Below are 18,891 nucleotides of genomic sequence, written 5' to 3' on the forward strand. Positions count from 1 at the left end.
AAGCATATTTCAACACATGCTTAATTTTTTGTCCAGAAGATATTAAAAATCAGTATCTCGCTTTCTGATTTAGTTTCTTTTAACAGACTTGACAGTATTACCAGGTGAGGCAAACACCACCATTCTGTGCTAGCAATCAAATACTCCAGTTACAATGATGTGCTACCACGATGCTGGAAAATACTAATGGTATAGAATGAGGAAAAAATATTTACCATTAATGCTGTTCTCTTCGGTAGTGTCTTTTTACTGACCTGTGATTCCGTCAAAGCAGCGTGGTGAGCACTGATGTAAATTAGGAAGTAATTTACATATGCAAATGTTGTAATAATGTAAATTAAGGAGGAGGGATTCAGTTCAGTCAAGCTTTTCACTCCTTGTCTGATGATGACCAGGATACTTAAAAGTCTCCTGGCTAAAAATTAGTGGGGTTTTCTGTTTTAAAGTGATTAAAAAAATTATAAATGGCATATTCCATGCAGGGACAAAGTAGTATTAGTAATAATGATTTATTCATTACATCTGTTTTGACATCTGGTAGCAAAGACAGCAGAACAGCTTGTCATCAATGAATGTCTTCCCAGCCTGGCAGAAAACAAAACACATTGTTGTCATTAGCTGATATTTTTACAATACCTAAAGTGTACTCACACTTAAAAGCTGCTGCCTTTTGTTATAACATAGTAAGTACACCTGCACAGAAGCTGGTAAGTCTTTGGCAGGTATGAATAATAACCTTAAAACCATTTCGAATCGGTGTAAATCCCGTAGCTATATGCCCGATGTTTGTTTCCTCATTAGCAGAGATGATTTGAAAGGCAGATGTTCTTCTTCTTGAAAATCTTCTGAGATACACCATTAAACTCCCATATTGTTTGTACCTACAGATGAAATTAGAACTTCCTCCTATTGTCTTTGTCGTATGTCCCATCGTCCCTAACTGACGCATATTGTATAGTTACTCATTTCAAACAAGGCTATGGCGTTCGCAAGATGAAACTGTTTCTAAAACTAAAAAATGGCCAAAATCCAAAGATTATTATCACCTCATCCATTCCTTGCGATATTGCATGAGAGAATTTTCCATATCACAGGCACACTTTCCGTGGTCTTTTCTTTGATTTCACGCTAGCAAGAGATGTTATTGTGGCACTTTGTTATGACTGAGACTAACTTGTAAATTGTCTTTAAAGTATTTTTTTAGAAAAGGGAATTGTATTCAATGGCTATGATTTGATTTGAACGATTTTAAGTGTAATTAGGGCTGGAAATCTTATATATTATTGTGATCATTGTATTTTGTACTGAAGGGAAATAGCTTTCTTTTGAACCACAGAATAAATCTCTGGAGTGTATTGCCATAGAATATAGTACACTGTTTTTCTCAAAAAAAGATTAGACATTTATGTATAAATTAATGTTTGCAATTACATTGTATCTACAGGATAAAAATGATCACAGTTACCCCCTTTATTTTTTAGGTCATTAACCAATCACTAATTCAATAATTCCTGGAGTCTGGGGAGAAAGAACTTGGTTTAGGCAGATATTACTCGATAATTATCAATAATGCAATTTGACAGATTTTTTTCTTTGGTGTCAAAAAATAGAAGAAGGGACCATGCAACAGTATTATAAATGTGTACACCTAGAGTCTTTTTCTTTTTTTCTTTTTTTTTCTTCTTTTCATGGACAATATAGTGTATAGATAGCCTTCAGTTTGTTGGTGTATTCCAAGTATTGATGATAGGAATAACAAATCCATGCGTTTATCAGAACGTCTTATCTGAGTACTGGAAGAGGTTGCCCAGGCAGGTTGTGGAGTGTACCTCCTTAGATATATTCAAAAATCATCTAGACAAGGTCCTTGGCAACTGGCTCCAGGTGGCCCTGCTTGAGATGGGGTTTGGATAAGGTCCCTTCCAACCTCAACCATTCTGTGACTCTGTAATTCTGTAAGACAAGTAGTCCAGTAGCTCTAATTTCCAAAGTTCTAACTAGTGGTGACAATGGCTTCTTTTCTGCTCTACAGTCTAGCTCTAACAAACTTTTACTTTGCACAAGTTTAGTTGATATATACACTTTTTTTCTTTTTCCATGCAAAAAAGTCATCTTGAAAGGATTCCAAAATGTAGAGCTGTACTTATGGTTGGGAAACAGTTTGGAGTTTTTTTCCACAAGATTTAGAGATGTTAAGTCTAATGAAAAGAAGCAATTGTATTTAAATTTAGTTATATTCTCCACTCCTTTTCAGTGTGCGCAATGATTTTGATGTGCTAACCAACCGACTGATTGGCAGCCATGGCTATTGTACTCAGGTAAGGCAAGTGTGCGGTCTTGGGAATGTCACGTGCCTCTGCGTGCAGAGCTGTGAACTGACCTCTGGGAAGAGATGGCATTTCTTATTTTAAGTTCATTATATTTTTCCTTTTTCCCCATAATGTCAAGCACATTGGTATGTTGCCTTTGTTTTCAGATCCTCTGCTTTTTGACCTGGCTTTCTGGTTCACATGTGTCTGTACTCATGTGTGCGTATGCTCATACTCGTCTCATCTGCCTCTTTTGAACCCCATTGTTTGTTTTAATGCTGAGATACCACTGAGACTGCAAACTGTCTTTCCTCCTTGCCATTTCAGGTTGCATGTCCAATTGTACAGCTCCTCTGTAAGCGGTCACTGCCCAGCTAACAGAGCTGATGCTGACTGAAGCTAACTGGTGCTTCGAACTGGAGACTCTAACTTATTCTATACACACCTAAAATACATGTGGTGCTTGAAAATAAGCAGTCTGAATTGCTGTCTGACATTTAGGACCACAACTGTACATAGTCTAAATTCCTGCTCATGTCCTGTAACAAATGTCTTCCACTGGTTGGTCTGAAGAGGCATCCACTCAGTTGGAAACGCTTTGCTTTGGACACACAGATGGAATGTAGATCCCAAATTTCTGGGACATGGATTCCCCCAAAGCTGAGACATAGGCAGTTGTGTAGTCTGAATATGGTCCACAGCCATTAAATATACTGCCATTTTGGCTGCAAAAGGCAAGCTTCATGTTCTTCTCTTGTACTGTTGCTAGAGATCTTTATACTGTGGTTATGTGGTGGTTCCTCAAGAAGGTGTTGGAACATCACTGGTGGATTAGAAGTCCTAAAAACATCAGTAAGAAGCTAGAAGCATTGGGGAGTCCTTCAGCAGAAACGTAGGGCTATAAATCATAGAATCATAGAATGGTTTGGGTTGGAAGGGACCTTAGAGATCCTCTAGTTCCAACCCTCCTGCTATGGGCAGGGACACCTCCCACTAGAGGTGGAAGGTATTGTGTGCAGTATTTTTTAAATCATACATAAAGTCCAAACTGGCAATACCAGTGTTATTCATGTCTTTGGGCTTGGTAATTTGGACTATTTTTTCTACAAACAATCTTCGTATTATTTCCCCTCATGTTGTCTTGACATATGTTCTTTATTAATAGTTAGCTGGTTCCTTACTGTAGCACAGGCTGCTGCTAGATGTTTTTATTTGCTGTTACATCCTAGCTGGCCCTTGTGGGATCTTACGCTATGCAAAACATCTAGTGTCTGTATTCCTTGAACTTTATGCACACTTACATGTGCTCACACACACGAACCCCCTCTCACATGTATTTCGCCTCTGACAGAAGCGTTCTTCTAGTTCAATTGGAGAGGAAATAATCAAGAGTCTGTTATAGTAAGTATGAGTATGTTAGTGATATAGACCAGATGTGAAGCCATATGGGTGAATGTCTTACTGAATGACACTTAAGTTCATCCAGAAATTATCAGTGAGAAAAAAAATCTTGTAACAAGTCTTGTCCAACATACAAAACACATCACTAAGCACGTGCAGAAATATCAGATAATACTGTTCAGGCTTTTAATTTATGTTATGAAAGCTGCAGCTTTCACTGTAGAGAAAAAGGGACACCAACATGTTGCAATTAAAAAAAAAAAAAACACAACAGTAATATGAGAAGGTTGAGAGTTGGATGTAAGAGTAAGTTGATTATCAGCAGTTTGCCTCTGGAAAGATGAACATTGAAAACTCTGCTAATATTTCCTCATCTGACTTTGGGAGTAGACTTTCTCAAAATATCTGGAAAAATGTTATAAGCAATCCTAATCCTATACCCTAAACTTAAAACCATCACAGAAATTAAGGGTTTGATATATGTGTAGCTTTATCAATCCTGAATTAATCTTGTACTTGTGTCTGGTAGAGACAAGGTGTTTAACTACTGTTTTTCTGTTGGTTTTTTGTTGTTTTTGTTTTTACACGTCACAAACAGGAATTGGTGAACTTGCTTTTGACTGGCAAAGCTGTGTCCAATGTTTTCAACAATGTGATAGAGCTGGACTCTGGAAATGGCAATATCACCATTTTGAAAGGTATCACGAGCCGCAGTGATATTGGTTTGCTGTCTCTCTTTGAGCACTATGATGTTTGTCAGGTATGCTTTCCCTTCTTCTGATTTTTATGAAAAAGGACATAATTAAATTTAAAAATGGCTTGGAGTAAGCATAGCAGCTAAGAAATTATGGGCTTGATTCAGCTGCTCACTCAGAGGCATCTAGCACTGTTTCAGACACACCAAGGCAGAGCATGGTCTCTCTTCTGGATGGAGGTTCTGTGTCCCAACTGCCACCCCTTGGTCAATGGCTTGGGTAGTCTACAGCATCTCTAATATTACATGCCGGTGTTGTTTTCTAACTGATCTCCCGAAGTGAGAGTCAGCTTACAGAGTAATGTACTTTCTATTTAAGTGGCTACTGTGTAGATCTGTGTGCATGAACTAGGACCTGCTCAGTGCAGCCTGTGGAGTCAAAAGCTGTTCAGCTGACTACATATAATTATGTACTCTAGGATGAGCTGAAAACATTCCCCTGACTGTATTCCCTAGACCTCCACTGGTTATAGTGGAGTTGAGACATCCAGCTCACATGTGGACACCTATATCTCAAGTCATGTGCATATAGTGAACTGAATCTGGAGCTGAAACTCACTCTAGGTATTCAGTTTTCCATGAGTTTTTATGTGATGGGAAGTTTGATTGGTTGAATCCTCCACCCCATGCTCTAATGGTGGTCACATTGTATTAGCAGTAAAGAAAATAATATACAATTAAAATAGTGCACAATATAATGGGAATGTTCCCTTTGACGTGTCTTTGAAACTAATATTTTAATTGTAGTCATAGTGAACACTAAAAGATAGATTAAAAATTTCAAAGAAGTGACAGCCATTAATTTACCTCTGGAAAAACTTGTATAAGGATTTCACTAGTTCTGCATCAACAGACATTGTCCTCAAGATGGACATCTTTCCTAAAGACATGTTCTGTCTGGAACAGACTCTCTTTTGTTTGATGCAAGGATATTATTTGAAATTCTCTTGCTAGTGGTAGATGCTAGATTAGATAACTGTAATGGTCCCATCTGGATTTGCAGTCAGTGGCTATAAGAATTTGAAAGTGATTAGCAAATAATTTGTTTTTACTGATCTAATATAAACGTGTGACTGAAAGCAAAGCTTGATTTTAACTGTTTCCTGTATGGCTAAAGTCAGTTCATTTCCTATGACCGAGAAATGATATTTTTTGTTGTTTTTAATTAACACAATCCTTTACATTATTCACAAGATAAGGCTTAAGTTCAATCAAGACAGCATATCAGTGTATCCAAATCAGATTAATACAGAACAAACTGGACTAAAAATAAAGTAGCTTCTGTGTCTGGTTCAAGCTCCCTGTCCTTTTCTATAAATAAAGTAACATTTAAAACTTCAAAAGATGGTTATGCACCCCTGGAGCATTTTTTCCATTCTCTAGTGAGGAAAATGACTTCTCAGGAGCAAAATGGTAAGTGAGGTCAGGGCAGGTAAGAACTATTTCTTTCCCATCTGCCCTCTAAAAATAAAATTAAAAGTTAGCTAGCAAATTAAACACCGTCTTCCACTTATTCTGCCAACTATACAGTGGAGGGGGTCTGTTACTTTTGCTGCTGTGCTCTTGCATGGGAGCTGGACTCATGAGCAGTGATCTGTTTTCCAAGTAATCAGTTACAGAAACTCCAGACGTCGTTTCCTTTTTTTTTCAGTCTACGCTAGCTAGGCATCTGATGCAAATTGTCTTGCTTTTTATTAAGAACATCTGTAACTGCTCCGCATTTCAGTTTGTGTGTCTCAGTGCATGCTGCAATGCCAGCCTTAGGGCTAGGACAAAAATCAGATTCTGGTGGAATTTGGCCTCAAGTTTGGGGAGTTTCCCCTGTGGCTTCATCATGAGGGGCCAGATTCTGCTTTCTGTTACAGAGACAGAAGGTTAGAACAATTTAGAAAAAATAAACGTCACCGGTAGTTTGCAGTAGTGGAACTGAGAATAGCATTTCCCTCTAAGGCTTTCAAACTGACTCTTTTCTTCCTCTCGGTGTTTCGGTAAGTGAATCCAACATCCAATTACATTGTGGCTGTGAGGATGGTAACTGAAACCAGTAATGGAAAAGGACTGTCATTTCTGGTTGGGTGGTTGGTTTTTTTTTGTTTCCAGGAGTAAGAAAATCCTGAGCGTGATGTATGGTGAATCATAGTCAGAAAACTCCCTTTAGGTCATATCCAGCCAATCTCTCAGGGGATAATGCGGGATATTTTTATATCCTGTTATATAGTAGGCTTTCTTTTAAAAATCTGTACCCATGAAGTTCCTGCCTTTTTGCTCAGATGGCCATTTATAAATTGATTGTAGTGCATATAACTGTGATCTTACCTTTTTTCTCATGTCTCTACTTTTAAATATGAAGAAGTGCAAATATACATTTGCAGGTACCTGTGAATGTAGAGATTTTAATATCTACTACACAGCTTGTGCTTTGGATGTACTAATATTAAGTTTGACTGTTCATTTACTTAGTTTCCTCCGATTATCATTCTTACTTCTAATCCAGCCTGCCACCTAAACAATTCATCCCCATCCGCTAGACATTTGCAAGCTGATGTAACAGTTCCTCCCTTTTTCATCAGTACATCCTGTCCAAAGCTTGTTTTTATTGCTCTGAGTTAGACTTCTTCCAACTTACCAATGCATTTAGGAGGTAAATGCAAGATTCCAGGTTAGATACAGTAAATCCACACTGAGATTTCTATACTGTTTTATCTCCTTTGTCTAAAATGTGGGGTCTTTGTATATAATCCACAATTTCCTTGGCATGTCTCCTGAGTTGAAAATATCACAAGGGCATGAGAACTGAATTCATCCTTCTGTCAAACTTCAGTGTAGCAAATCAAACCGAAATGATCGGTCCCTTTTTCTCCAGATTGCCTGAAGAATCCCTCTGTTGCTGATCCAGTAATCTCTTTCAGTGGATCATGCTGAAGGTTTTATCTCTGCTGATTGGAACAATGTGTGCGTCATGTAGTTAGTCTGGAATTGTCAATGTCTAATCATCACTCTTAGTCCTAACATATCACCATACTCAGTATGTTTCTTGTAATGCAATGACTTGTTGCAAATTGTTTCACAATGACAGATGGATTAATTCAATCCATTTCATACGCAACCAGTTTCAAAGTGAGATTCCATATTTTAATGCAAAAATAGCTATAAGACCCATTCTGTTATTTTTCAGTAGGCAAGTTACTATTTAAGTTACATTAATTCCATGAAATCTTACACTTTTAACTAAGAAGCCTAAATTAAGATTTTAAGTTTCCTGGGATTTCTTCAGAGCTCTTAAAGCAATAGAAACTTCCAAAAGCTGGTCAGCCCCCATAAAATTGGTGCAGGTTTTCCTCTCTTTGCTGGGCTGCAGCATGCAGCTGTAGTCCCAGGCAAGCTGAGTGGTTTCTGCAGCAAGGACAAGACCTCAGAGAAAAGGAGGAGGCACAGACGTGGGCAGGACCAATTACAGAAGTTGTGAGTGAAAAAGTGGCTGCGTTTGTGTCAGAGTCTTTGGCCTAAATGCCACATGAAAGTTGCAGATGACAAAACTTTGAATGATGAAATGCTCTTTTCAAAACTTCTTGTGATGTTAAAAGTAGAAACAGATGGAAGGAGATGCTCCCTGTATTTATACCAGATCATTTAAGAGACTAACAGCAACAAAAGAGAAAAATCATCTGCACTCTCATCTGAAGAATTTAAAAGACACTGCTATTATTGTTATAATTGTTATCATTAATAATAATAAAACAATATCTAGCATTTATGTGTCATTTCCTACTAATAGATCTGTGCTTTGCAAGAGCCAAGTAGCATTACCATTTAACGGGGGGGGTAACAGATGAACAAAAGACAAAGTGCTTATCCCAGTAAGTCATCCAGTAAGCTAGTGGCTGAACTGGGAAGAGAGTACAAGTCTTCTGAATATCTCATTCTAAAGTTAGTGTGATACTGGCTGATGTATTTGGCCATGCTTCTGAAATGCTCTTGAAACCACTTTAAGTATGTGCTGTTGTACATGAAGTAATGGAAGTATTCAAGGTTGTTTGTCTCTTTTGAACCTTGACTGATTCTTCTTTGTCTTCACTGGATCTCTCCTACTTTTAACCAGTCCTGCTATTGTAGTTAAAGCTCCTATGATCTGACTTCCCAAACTCATCCTACTCTGATTCTTGACAATGTCCAAGTCCCTGCCTTAGCTGTCATCATTTCAAGAGACTGATGCTTTTTAGCTTTTGCATTTCTGAAAAGGAACAGTGAATGTGGCATTGACAAAGAAGTTGTGCTCATTTTTCCTATTTCTTTTAAAAAGAAAGAGAAATATAAATAAACAGAATTTATTCATTAAAATTCCACAGATGGGATATATTATCTTTGGTCCTTTTGATGAAACCAGCACACTCTGTGCTATAACGAGACCTACTTGAATTATTAAATTCAGCACACGTGCTCTGTCTTCTGGCACCTCACCTGTTTATTTGCCCTGTGGAACGTCCTTCCTATAACCTTCTTCGCTGGGAAATATGTCTGTGAAACAGGCGCCTTGCTCAGTCAGATGGACGGGATTCAAGCCAGGTCCTTGGTGGCATTGTGGAGGTTTAGAAAGAGGTTTTTAACCATCTCGTTTAAGAAACCAATGACAAAAATATGCATGTGCAAAATGGAAACTGATGGTTGGTTTTAGTTTTCCACTTATTTTTCAGTAATGGGTATGCGGTAGAGATTGTGCTGCGTAGATGCATTCGGCAAGGGACCCTGCTATTTATGTAAGACGTTTGTGAGTGCCACTGTGGTGAAAAACGTGATATGCACAAGTTTGACTGAAACAAGGCTGACAAGGCCGTTCCTTGTTTTGACATCTCCCTTTCTAGAGTGAAAATGAAATTTTCTTTACTGAAGTCCTATTGTCCCCCTACTTATCGTGGACAGTTCTTTTCCCAAAGGCTGGTCACTCTTGCTGTCATTGTCATCATCAATCAATTGTCATTGATTTCTTCTCAACATCCTTCCAAATAAAGTAGAATCACAGAGTTTTTGTTTAAGACAATAAGAATAACAAACCTCACATGTTTAAAAGAGTTCTGCACGCTTTGCAAACAGACAAAACAGAAAATGATAAGTATTTTCCATTTGTCTCTCTAGATTATAAACACCTGCAGTTGGTTCTGGATTTATCCCATCTAACTTTAGGTCCTTTATAGGCTGATATAGTTTCAGGTAAGAGTCCAGCCAACTCCCTTCATAGCTGATGAACAGGGGGGTCTAAATTTCAGATAATACCATCTTTTCTGTGTTTGATTTTACAGATAACCAAAGCCTAGGGGCCAACCTAAGTTAGAAGGCCTAGAAATAGATGTTGAAGACTGAAGGGGACTGAATCTTGACCTATCTGTGTCATTGCAGTGAAATAACTGTGAAAGCACTGTCGCAAGGATATCTGTTTTTACACCATTGATATTTCAGAGTTAACACTGTTGGAACACAGTTTAATATTAATGCAGTAAAGGTCATTGAAATTGTGGGGAAAAAACATTGACAGAACAAACAATAGGCTGTGGCCTGTAACTGTGAAAGCTTTGTGTGATTATCCTTTTCTCTATCACTCCTATTGGATTCGATACAACTAGCAATTACTCAGTTTGACAGAACCCAGACCTTGGTGGAATCACATGGGTCTCAGTATGGCACTGTATGATTACTTTGGAAAATTAGCGTCTGTAGCAGTTGTATTCAGGCAAACATAAAGCAAGAAATGTCTGAATATAATTGTAATTTTTTTTTTTTAAATAAAGTCCTACAAGCAAGGAAATGAAATTATATTAAATGGTAACAAAACTGGAGAATAACGCTATCAGATTAGCTGTATCCAGTGGTCCTCCTGAGCTTTGACGTAATCTCTTTTTCTTTGGAGCATAGCCACTTCACAGGAGTGATAACCTAATGTTTGTTTCTGTTCAAGGTAAAATGTGTAATGGAATCCAAGAGACACAGAATCTAAATTATATTTCTTGTTTGTTTCTTTTGGTATGCACATGGCAAAAAGATAGCTTTGTTCAATGACCAAATAAAACCTGAATAGTGAAGTACCGTATACTCATTCTAGCAGATATATTGGAACAATTGTCCAGTAATAAATATTTGTAGATTTTATTTCACCATTGTGTGAATACACACTAAAGTCAGGTATGGAAAAAGACCACCCATAGTGTTGAAAATGAGCCCTCAGAAGGTGCTTGCTTTTGAAAGGTTGGCGTTTTCCAGAGATGAGAATTGTGTCCCTGAAATTTATGACCATTCTTAAAGGATTTGTAAAGCAGAGGATTAGGGTTAGTGACGTCTCCATAGGAATTGAAAACATGCAGGATGAAAAGACACCTAATGCATTCCCCTTTTACTATTTTTTGGGGGGGGTAAAAAGCTTAATGAGAATGTTTGAAAGCAGATTTTTTTAATTACATCATTTACATTTATTACATTATTGCCTTTTAATGCATTATGATACCAGCCAGACCAGTTAAATGAGGGTATACTTTTAGTCCACTCAACAATTGATGCTTGAAGAAGGTTGCAAAGGAATCCTCACAATGCGGATTGTCCTGACTTTGTCAGTAGCAAGGTTCTACATTATATTTTGTAGAAGAAATCTAGACGTGTTCTGGGGAATGCTATGGGAGAGCCAGAAGTCCCTGGAAAGTGACTGATAGTGGGACAGAGTGGCCAGTGGTTTTGGAGAGAAGCAAACCTGCCGTGATCAGCCAACATCTGGAATGCAACGTGATGTCAAAGGCAGCAGCTGATCTTCAACTCGTGTAACTGATGTAACTAAAATGAAGGCTTCTCCCTTTTGATGCGAGATCTTGAGGATTTGACCTGCAATCTTGTTATACTCTTATTGTCTTAAAGTTCATGCCCTCGTCGTCTTCTGCAGGCATTGTAATTGGAAACTATACATATTTGGGAAATGTTCCTACAGACCGTACTCATGTGAACAATTTGTCCTGACTTCAATGGGACCGTTCATAGGAGTAAGAACTGGAGTGAATGCGTGTTTTGAAACAGTTCTGTATCTCTCTGATCTTCTTTTGTTAAATGTTGTTTGATGAAGCTTGGAAGTTACTTTAGCAGACATATGCAGGAAAAACACATTTTTGGGAGAAGACTGGCTGTTCCTTTTTGGCTTTGATTTATCTGCATACTAAAATATGCATGTTTGTGAGACTGAATCTTTTCATCTGTATCCCTCTAATTTGCCATCTTTTGTTGTATCTACGTGTTTCCCTTCTTGATAACTCCAGTTCTGAGTATTTTTGTAAGCTTTTAAATTTTTCTGTACTTTTAAGCCAAGAATTTATGTAAAAAGCAAAACTGTTGTATAAAAGGCTGCTTTAAATAGAGATTAGCAAAGTAATGAGTCAGGGAACAGTTACTTAATTAGTTAGAGACTTGTTATCTAACATCAGAAGAAATTCTCACTGGGGAATATAATAGATTTTGTATGCATATAACACTTCAGATAGCAATTCTATATCACAATAATAAAAATCCCACACACTTCTTAACACTTAGGATGCTGTTTAGACTTTTAATTAGAACAACATCAATGTTGGCTTCTGACTTTTAGTAGTATTGTGGATGACATTTGCACCTGCATGCCCAAGACAATGAATTATATCATTTTCCCTATTACCGTGCAAACCTCTTCAAAACTTCCTGAGCCTCTGAACTAGCACAGTTTCTCTGATTTGTGCACCTGTTTTAAGGAGACAGAAACTGACTTTAAATTTCTATGCACGTATATTTGCACAGTCGGTTGCTGTTCCTTGTTTTGCAGATTGTTGATATACCGCCAGTGCAACATTTGTTTAGCAAAGGATACATAAACCTGGGGAAAAAATAAAGGTGGTTATACTAAGCATCCTGCACAGTAGTGATTCTGTCTACTGTAAGAATAATCAGCAGAGCTGGAGTCAGAAACATGCCACTGAAAGCAAAAAGTTTTATTTTGATTTTTAGTTTCCCTGAGCAATTTATCAAAGATACAAAAACTAATTCAGTGGGAGGAGAAGCAGTGTTATTTTGAATTTAGAATACAGCTTTCAATACAAGAATGTTGGTAATAAAAATATCTGCTGTAGTTTGTTAAAATCCCATCTGGAAGAAATAAGGTTTCTTTGCTATATCAAGACATCTAATCACTATTTTTTACTCTATTATTTACTACTGAAGAGGCTAAAATCATTAACTGGTGCTGCTGTTGTAAAGCAGCAGCATGCAATAGGAGGATGATAAATGGCTCACAACACATTAATGTGAAGTAAAGAAAATACTACAAGATACTCCCTGACCTCAGCAGATGCAGGAAAATTCCATGATTCATTTTATATCAGCATATATTAATTTTCAAAGCTATATAGACACTCACCCTGGTATTAAAGGGTATATATTTCTGCCTTAAAATATAAATTCCATGAGAAAAAATAGATATGAACTTAAATATATTTAAAACTAGCCTCAATTTTTTGTTGGACTTGAACCTTAAAGACTATGGGGTAGAGCAGCAGAAGAAACTTATTAAACTGATAAATGGATTAATATATAGATGAAAACAATTACTCACAGATCCAAAGAATTGCTGTAGTAGCCCACATTTTAAATAGCTGGTAGTTTTAAAATAATACTTCAAATCAGTAATGAGTATGAAAATAATATATATGTTAATTTCATACAGAATATTTAGGATTTTTATAAATAAGTATACTTTCAAACTTACAAAACGATGGCAAAGGCTTAAAAAGGGCATCTGCTAAAGAAATCATTGATTTTTGTCAGCTGAGACTATTTTATTTTTATGAATAATGAATCATATAATAATTTTTTTTACATATCTGACTGTGAAGCTAGAAAAAGATGCTAAAATGAAGGGAATGTTTTATACTCTTAATCCAAGAAAAGATTTTAGGCTCAGCTTGGTTGCCCACACAGGGGTGTCTCATGTCATCTGAGATCCTATAAAGGCTCTTGCCCGGCTTCCAGGTACTGTTCCGTGAAAGCACAGATCTAGCGCAGTATTCCTGACCTAAACTCACTGTGGTTTATAGCTATTGCAGAGGACAGGGTTCCTTTTGGTTCTGATCATCTGGGATATGATCTTTTCGCTGTAAGGACACTACAGCTGGATTTTATTACCTACTAAAGGTCAGATACTTGCTTTATATGTTCCATGATTTACCAGAGCTATCCTGGTCTGCTTCATCACCAGTGTATGATGAGCCTTCATTAATGTTTGTAGACTGTAATAAATAAGCGATCTCATACATCTCATGTTTTCCACAATGAATTGTTTCTCCCCATGCCCCTCATGATGTTCTAATGTTTTGTGTCTTTCTTTCAGGTTGGTTGTTACTTGAAGACCCCTAAATACCCCATTTGGTTGGTGTGCAGTGAAAGCCACTTCAGTGTGCTTTTCTGTTTGGAAAAGGATTTACTAGATGACTGGAAAACAGAACGGAGATTTGATCTATATTATTATGACGGCTTGGCCAACCAGGAAGAAGAAATTCGGTTAACAGTTGGTACGTACAGCTCAGCAACTCTGTATTTCATCTCTGGTGGTGGCAACAGCATCACACAAGAAAGAAGAATCCAATAATACAAATAATGATGGTCTCAAGCATTAAAGATTATTTGTCTACCTGGTTCTTAATTTCCATAATTTGTTTTGGTGATTAGTTGGAGATTAGATTTCACAGGGGAATTTTGAGGATAAGCTCTTGAAAGCGTTAAAAGTGGGCATGTGCTACTTTATACAGACTGGTAAATCTTTCAGTGACACTAATTTCCAAGGAACAGATTACAATCTTGCCTATTCATGCTCCCAGGTCTATAAACCATATTTAACTAATCCCATTCTCCTTCACATCTTCTCACATCGTTTCCACAGGCAGAAAGTGTAAGTTTGCTGTTCCTCAGCCCTAAGTGGCTGTAGTAAAATGAGCAGAAAGGGTGAGGAAGCATGAAATCCTTGCCTCTAAAACCAGCTGCTTCAGAAGATGCCAGTAATCTGCTATCAAAGTCTAAAGTCTTACCTGCTTGTAAGCATACCTGGAAACAAGAGCATGGAAAAGGTCTTCTGACTTGTACACTCATTCTTTCAGGAAACCATGCCAAATTATGCAGCTGCTTTTACAGTAATTACATATTTCTCCAGATAGAAGGCATCTGGACAAGAAGTATTCTGATGCTTAGAAAGCTCCTACTTATTGCCCTATTAAGATATTCTTGACCATTAAATTCCTATTTGCTAATAATATCCTACTTATGTTTTATTAGCTTCAATATATTTATACAATCTAAAATCAAATTCCTTCTCAATCTTAAGGAGCCACTTTATTGTACTCCACTCTTTAAAAATAAGCTATCTGTATTCCTTGTTAGTACTTACATTCTGATTCTTGGACAGGATGAGTTATACATGGGTGTTGTATTTTCTAATTTTGTCCATGTGGCCAAGCTGTTTGTATGGGAGTGCTGGGGGCTTTAGCATCTCACAAGACTTGGTAGTGAATTCAATTGCCTTTCTGCCTGTTATTTGTCCTCTTATTTTAATTAAAATCCCTGACATTCTATTATAATTATCACATTATATATTATCTCAAAAAAAGTGCTCAACCTTTACAGGACTATAGTTGCCAACTGGTTCCCACAGTCTGTCGCAGATAAAAGATTCTCTGTAAGTGACACAGATTATATAGTTCAGCATAAGACTAGAGACATTTTTCTGTTGTCTTGTGCCATGTAACATACAGTCCAAAAGATGTGTCCTTATCTGTCTTTTCATCACTAATAAATCAGAAGCGTTTCCAAAATCCAGAGCTACCAAGCACTCTGAGATCCTTAGACGAGAAAATGCTCAGAGTTTGTATAATTTTTTTTCTGTCTATTTCTCCTCAAACTTGCACTGAGAAGTAGATTTTTTTTTTTTAATTTTTTTTTTTTTGGTGGCTATAGACTCTTTCACAGATGTGTCCTAGTAAATCTTTTGTTATCTGTGAAATTCTGCAAAAGGCTTTAAAATGCAAATAGTTTTGTCATTCCAGCGAAACGTTTTCCTAGTTCTGTCTGGACAGTAATCCTCTGTTAGGTCTGGAGAAAAACTGAAGTTACTTTACACCCAAAAGGTAACATGGATCATACATCTAAACCATGCATACAGTACCAGATGGAAATATTGGAATGATAAGTATTACTGGTATTTCCATTGTGGAAAAATCAAGAAGCTGTGATGGTCAGGCAGTGTTGCCTAGAGATATCAACGTGAAGTCCTGGGTGCTGCACAGCCACATCTAACCAGTGCTGGTTAGTAAAGTTGTTTGCTTTTCACTAGCATGAAGGTAAATTCCTTGAAATGGGAATCTTGTTTATAATTAGGAAGATTACAATCAAGGACACATTTCAGGAAATCTTGAAGAAATTACACTGGGCAAGAAAGACAGAAAAGCCAGAAAGAAAGACTAGAATTATGTTTTGAGGGAAATAGTGCCTCTTTATATTTGCCCTGCTTCTCATACTCCCATTTGACAAAATGTGGAAAAGAAAAAATAGGAAGGAAGAAATTTTTTACTGTGAGTGTGGTGAGACACTGGAAAGGGTTGCCCACAGAAGCTGTGGATGCCCCATCCCTGGAGGGGTTCAAGGCCAGGCTGGATGAGGCTTTGAGCAACCTGGGCTAGTGGGAGGTGTCCCTGCCCATGGCAGGGGGTTGGGACTCAATCATCTTTGAGGTCCTTTCCAGCCCTAACCATTCAGTGACTCTGATTCTAAGAAATGTTAAGTTCCTTCCTAAAAGCAGGCAATGCCTGCTAGTGAACTCAGCATACTATCCTAAATAGACGTCTTTTCCATTGGGGTCAAAATTTCTGATAGGCAGAGAAGGAAAACAAGCCTATGTATCTAAATTAATAAATTTTGTCAGCTCTTTAGGGACTGAATGGAGATTCTGGGATTTTTGTTATGTGTCACAGAGAGCACTGGTATGAAAGACGTGTTGTACTGCTCAGAGACATCCTGCTCATCCTTTCTAATGTATACAGTGACCACCTACCTATGTTAATTATGTTGTCTCCCAGTGAAGATATAGGGAAATTTTGTACAATCTGTTTTAATGAATCATTTTTGTATTGGTGCATACCTTCAACTCAGTATCCTTTTAAAGGTGTTTTCAAAAAGCAGCTGAATAATTGCTAAGAAGAAATATTGCTGCATACCTTCAACTCAGTATACTTTTAAAGGTGTTTTCAAAAAAGCAGCTGAATAATTGCTAAGAAGAATATAACTGAATTTCTCAGAAGATTCTTCCAGAGCCAGGGACACCATCCCCAGCCCCTTTGCAGATCCCACAGAAGGCAGTACAAATCAGCAGAGGTTCAGATGCTGGAGGCAGCTTCTAGGGAAAGCTCATATATTGATTATGACACTTTCTTTCAGAACATTTTTTTTTGCAGATTTATGGTGAAATTGTTCCATTGTGCAAAAGTCTTCTAGAATGGTAATTAATAAAACATCACTTCCTAGGGTTGCTGTTTAAATTATGAGTAGTATTTCTTCTCTCAGTGATTGTCTGTTCAGATTCCACTCTTCTGAACCTGTGCTCATCATTTCTCCTGAATAGTAAGTTTGTCTGTAACTGTGCTGGCACTAAGTTTCTCACTACCCTTGGCTTAGAATATAAATGAAGATATGAGAGATCATATTCATATCCTTCTTGCTGTTGTGACTCCAAGATGAAAGAGCGTAACTTCAATATTGGTTGCTCCAAATGTGTTGTATGAAACACTTTAACAGTTTGTTAGTTAATTAACTTATCTAAATGTTCCTTACATACATCCTTTAGTGATACTTTTTTTTCCTATTCCTTTGTATGAAAAATCTCCATTCTAACCTCCTGGTTGGAAGAACTCAAGTGTAAAAATGACAAAATTCAGCAAGTTGGCAATGAGTGGGAAAAGCAGCCATGCCATGTGCCTACCCTGCTACCAGAACTGTGGTCAGGACAGTGACCGTTGCTTCTCATTATAAGATCCAGAACATCAGTATCAGGAGTTCATAGAGGGGTTCAAATGCTATTTAGGCTGGAAGAGTGGGCTAAGGAGAACCTTGTGAAGTTCAGCAAGGACAAGTGTAAGGCCTTGCACCTGGGAGAACATAATCCAGGAGTGCAGCACAGGCTGGAATCTACCTGGCTAGGGGGTAGCTCTGTGGAAAGGGACCTGGGTGTCCTGGTGGACAACAAGCTCAATATGAGTGAACAGTGTTCTGCTGCAGCAAAGAAAGCCAACAGGATGCTGGGTCGCATCAACAAAGGCATCACCACCAGAGATAAAGAAGTCATTATCCCACTCTACTCAGTGCTTGTCAGGCCATACGTGGAATATTGTGGTCAGTTTTGATCCCTGCTATACAAAAAAGGTGTGAACAGGCTGGCTAGGGTCCAGACAAGGGTCACAAAGATGATCAAAGGACTGGGAAGCCTGCCATATGAGGAAAGACTGAGAAAACTGTGTTCATTCAGCCTTGAGAAAAGAAGGCTTAGGGAAGACCTTTTTAACATGTTCCCGTATTTAGAGGGTAGCTACAAAGAAGATGGAGACTCCCTTTTTACGTGGAGTCACTCACATGGAACAGATGAGGAGTAATGGGTACAAGTTACTCCTGTGGAGTTTTCGATTGGGCACAAAAGGAAAATTTTTCACAATGAGACCAAACAGCCATTGGAGTAATCTCCCCAGGGAACTGGTGGATTCCCCAACATTGGACTCTTGTAAGTTTCAGCTGGACAGGGTGCGGGCTATCTTGGGTAGACTGTGCTTTTGCCAAGAAAGGTTGGACCAGATGATCCTTAAGATCCCTTCCAACCTGGTGTTCTATGATTCTATGATTTTACTAGAGACCTCTAACGAACCGTTATATGCTCTTCGATATTAGCATAAAAGAGGCCCTTTGAAACTGAAAAGGTTCTTATTTGCCTCTAAGTTCCTGAGGACCTAGGAGAAAAATTATGGTCCTTTACGTACTTTTAAATATTTCCTACTACTCCAGCCCTAGCAGTCTGTCAGAGTTTTTTGCATTTATTTATACCCACAAGCTCAATAAGCAAGTGAGAGCCAGGTCCTCTCTGTGACAGGAGGAAGCTGGATATATCTGAGACTGGCAGCTGTGAATGTAAATGTAAGCTCAGTTGCCTCCCATCCTTTCTACATCAGTCTCACTGAAGCAGACCCATATCCTACACCCTCTCTCGGCATCATTTGTTGCTCACAACCTGCCCATTGGCTGGATGACAGACAGAAAAGAAGAAAAATAAAACCCCCTAATCTGCTGCAGTTGAAAATGTCTTACTCCAAAAACAGGAAACAGCTGAGCAGACTGACATCGAACCTGGTC

The 18,891-nt window shown here is 38.0% G+C and overlaps 1 protein-coding gene across 1 annotated transcript in view; it reads left to right on the forward strand.

Annotated features, from left to right (window-relative positions):
* The window catches only part of LOC104467018 (protein FAM188B-like), a gene marked incomplete at its 5' end in the record, with an annotated part of 38,261 nt that extends 24,160 nt beyond the window's left edge, over positions 1 to 14,101 (forward strand). The window contains 3 exons of the mRNA XM_010080626.1: positions 2,255 to 2,318; positions 4,309 to 4,470; positions 13,844 to 14,101. Coding sequence (XP_010078928.1) covers positions 2,255 to 2,318; positions 4,309 to 4,470; positions 13,844 to 14,101 — 484 coding nt within the window. The remainder of the gene's footprint in view (positions 1 to 2,254; positions 2,319 to 4,308; positions 4,471 to 13,843) is intronic.
* Positions 14,102 to 18,891: the final 4,790 nt, after the last annotated feature.

Source organism: Pterocles gutturalis, unplaced genomic scaffold (genome assembly GCF_000699245.1).
Source record: "Pterocles gutturalis isolate BGI_N339 unplaced genomic scaffold, ASM69924v1 scaffold13791, whole genome shotgun sequence".
NCBI classification, from domain to species: domain Eukaryota; kingdom Metazoa; phylum Chordata; class Aves; order Pterocliformes; family Pteroclidae; genus Pterocles; species Pterocles gutturalis.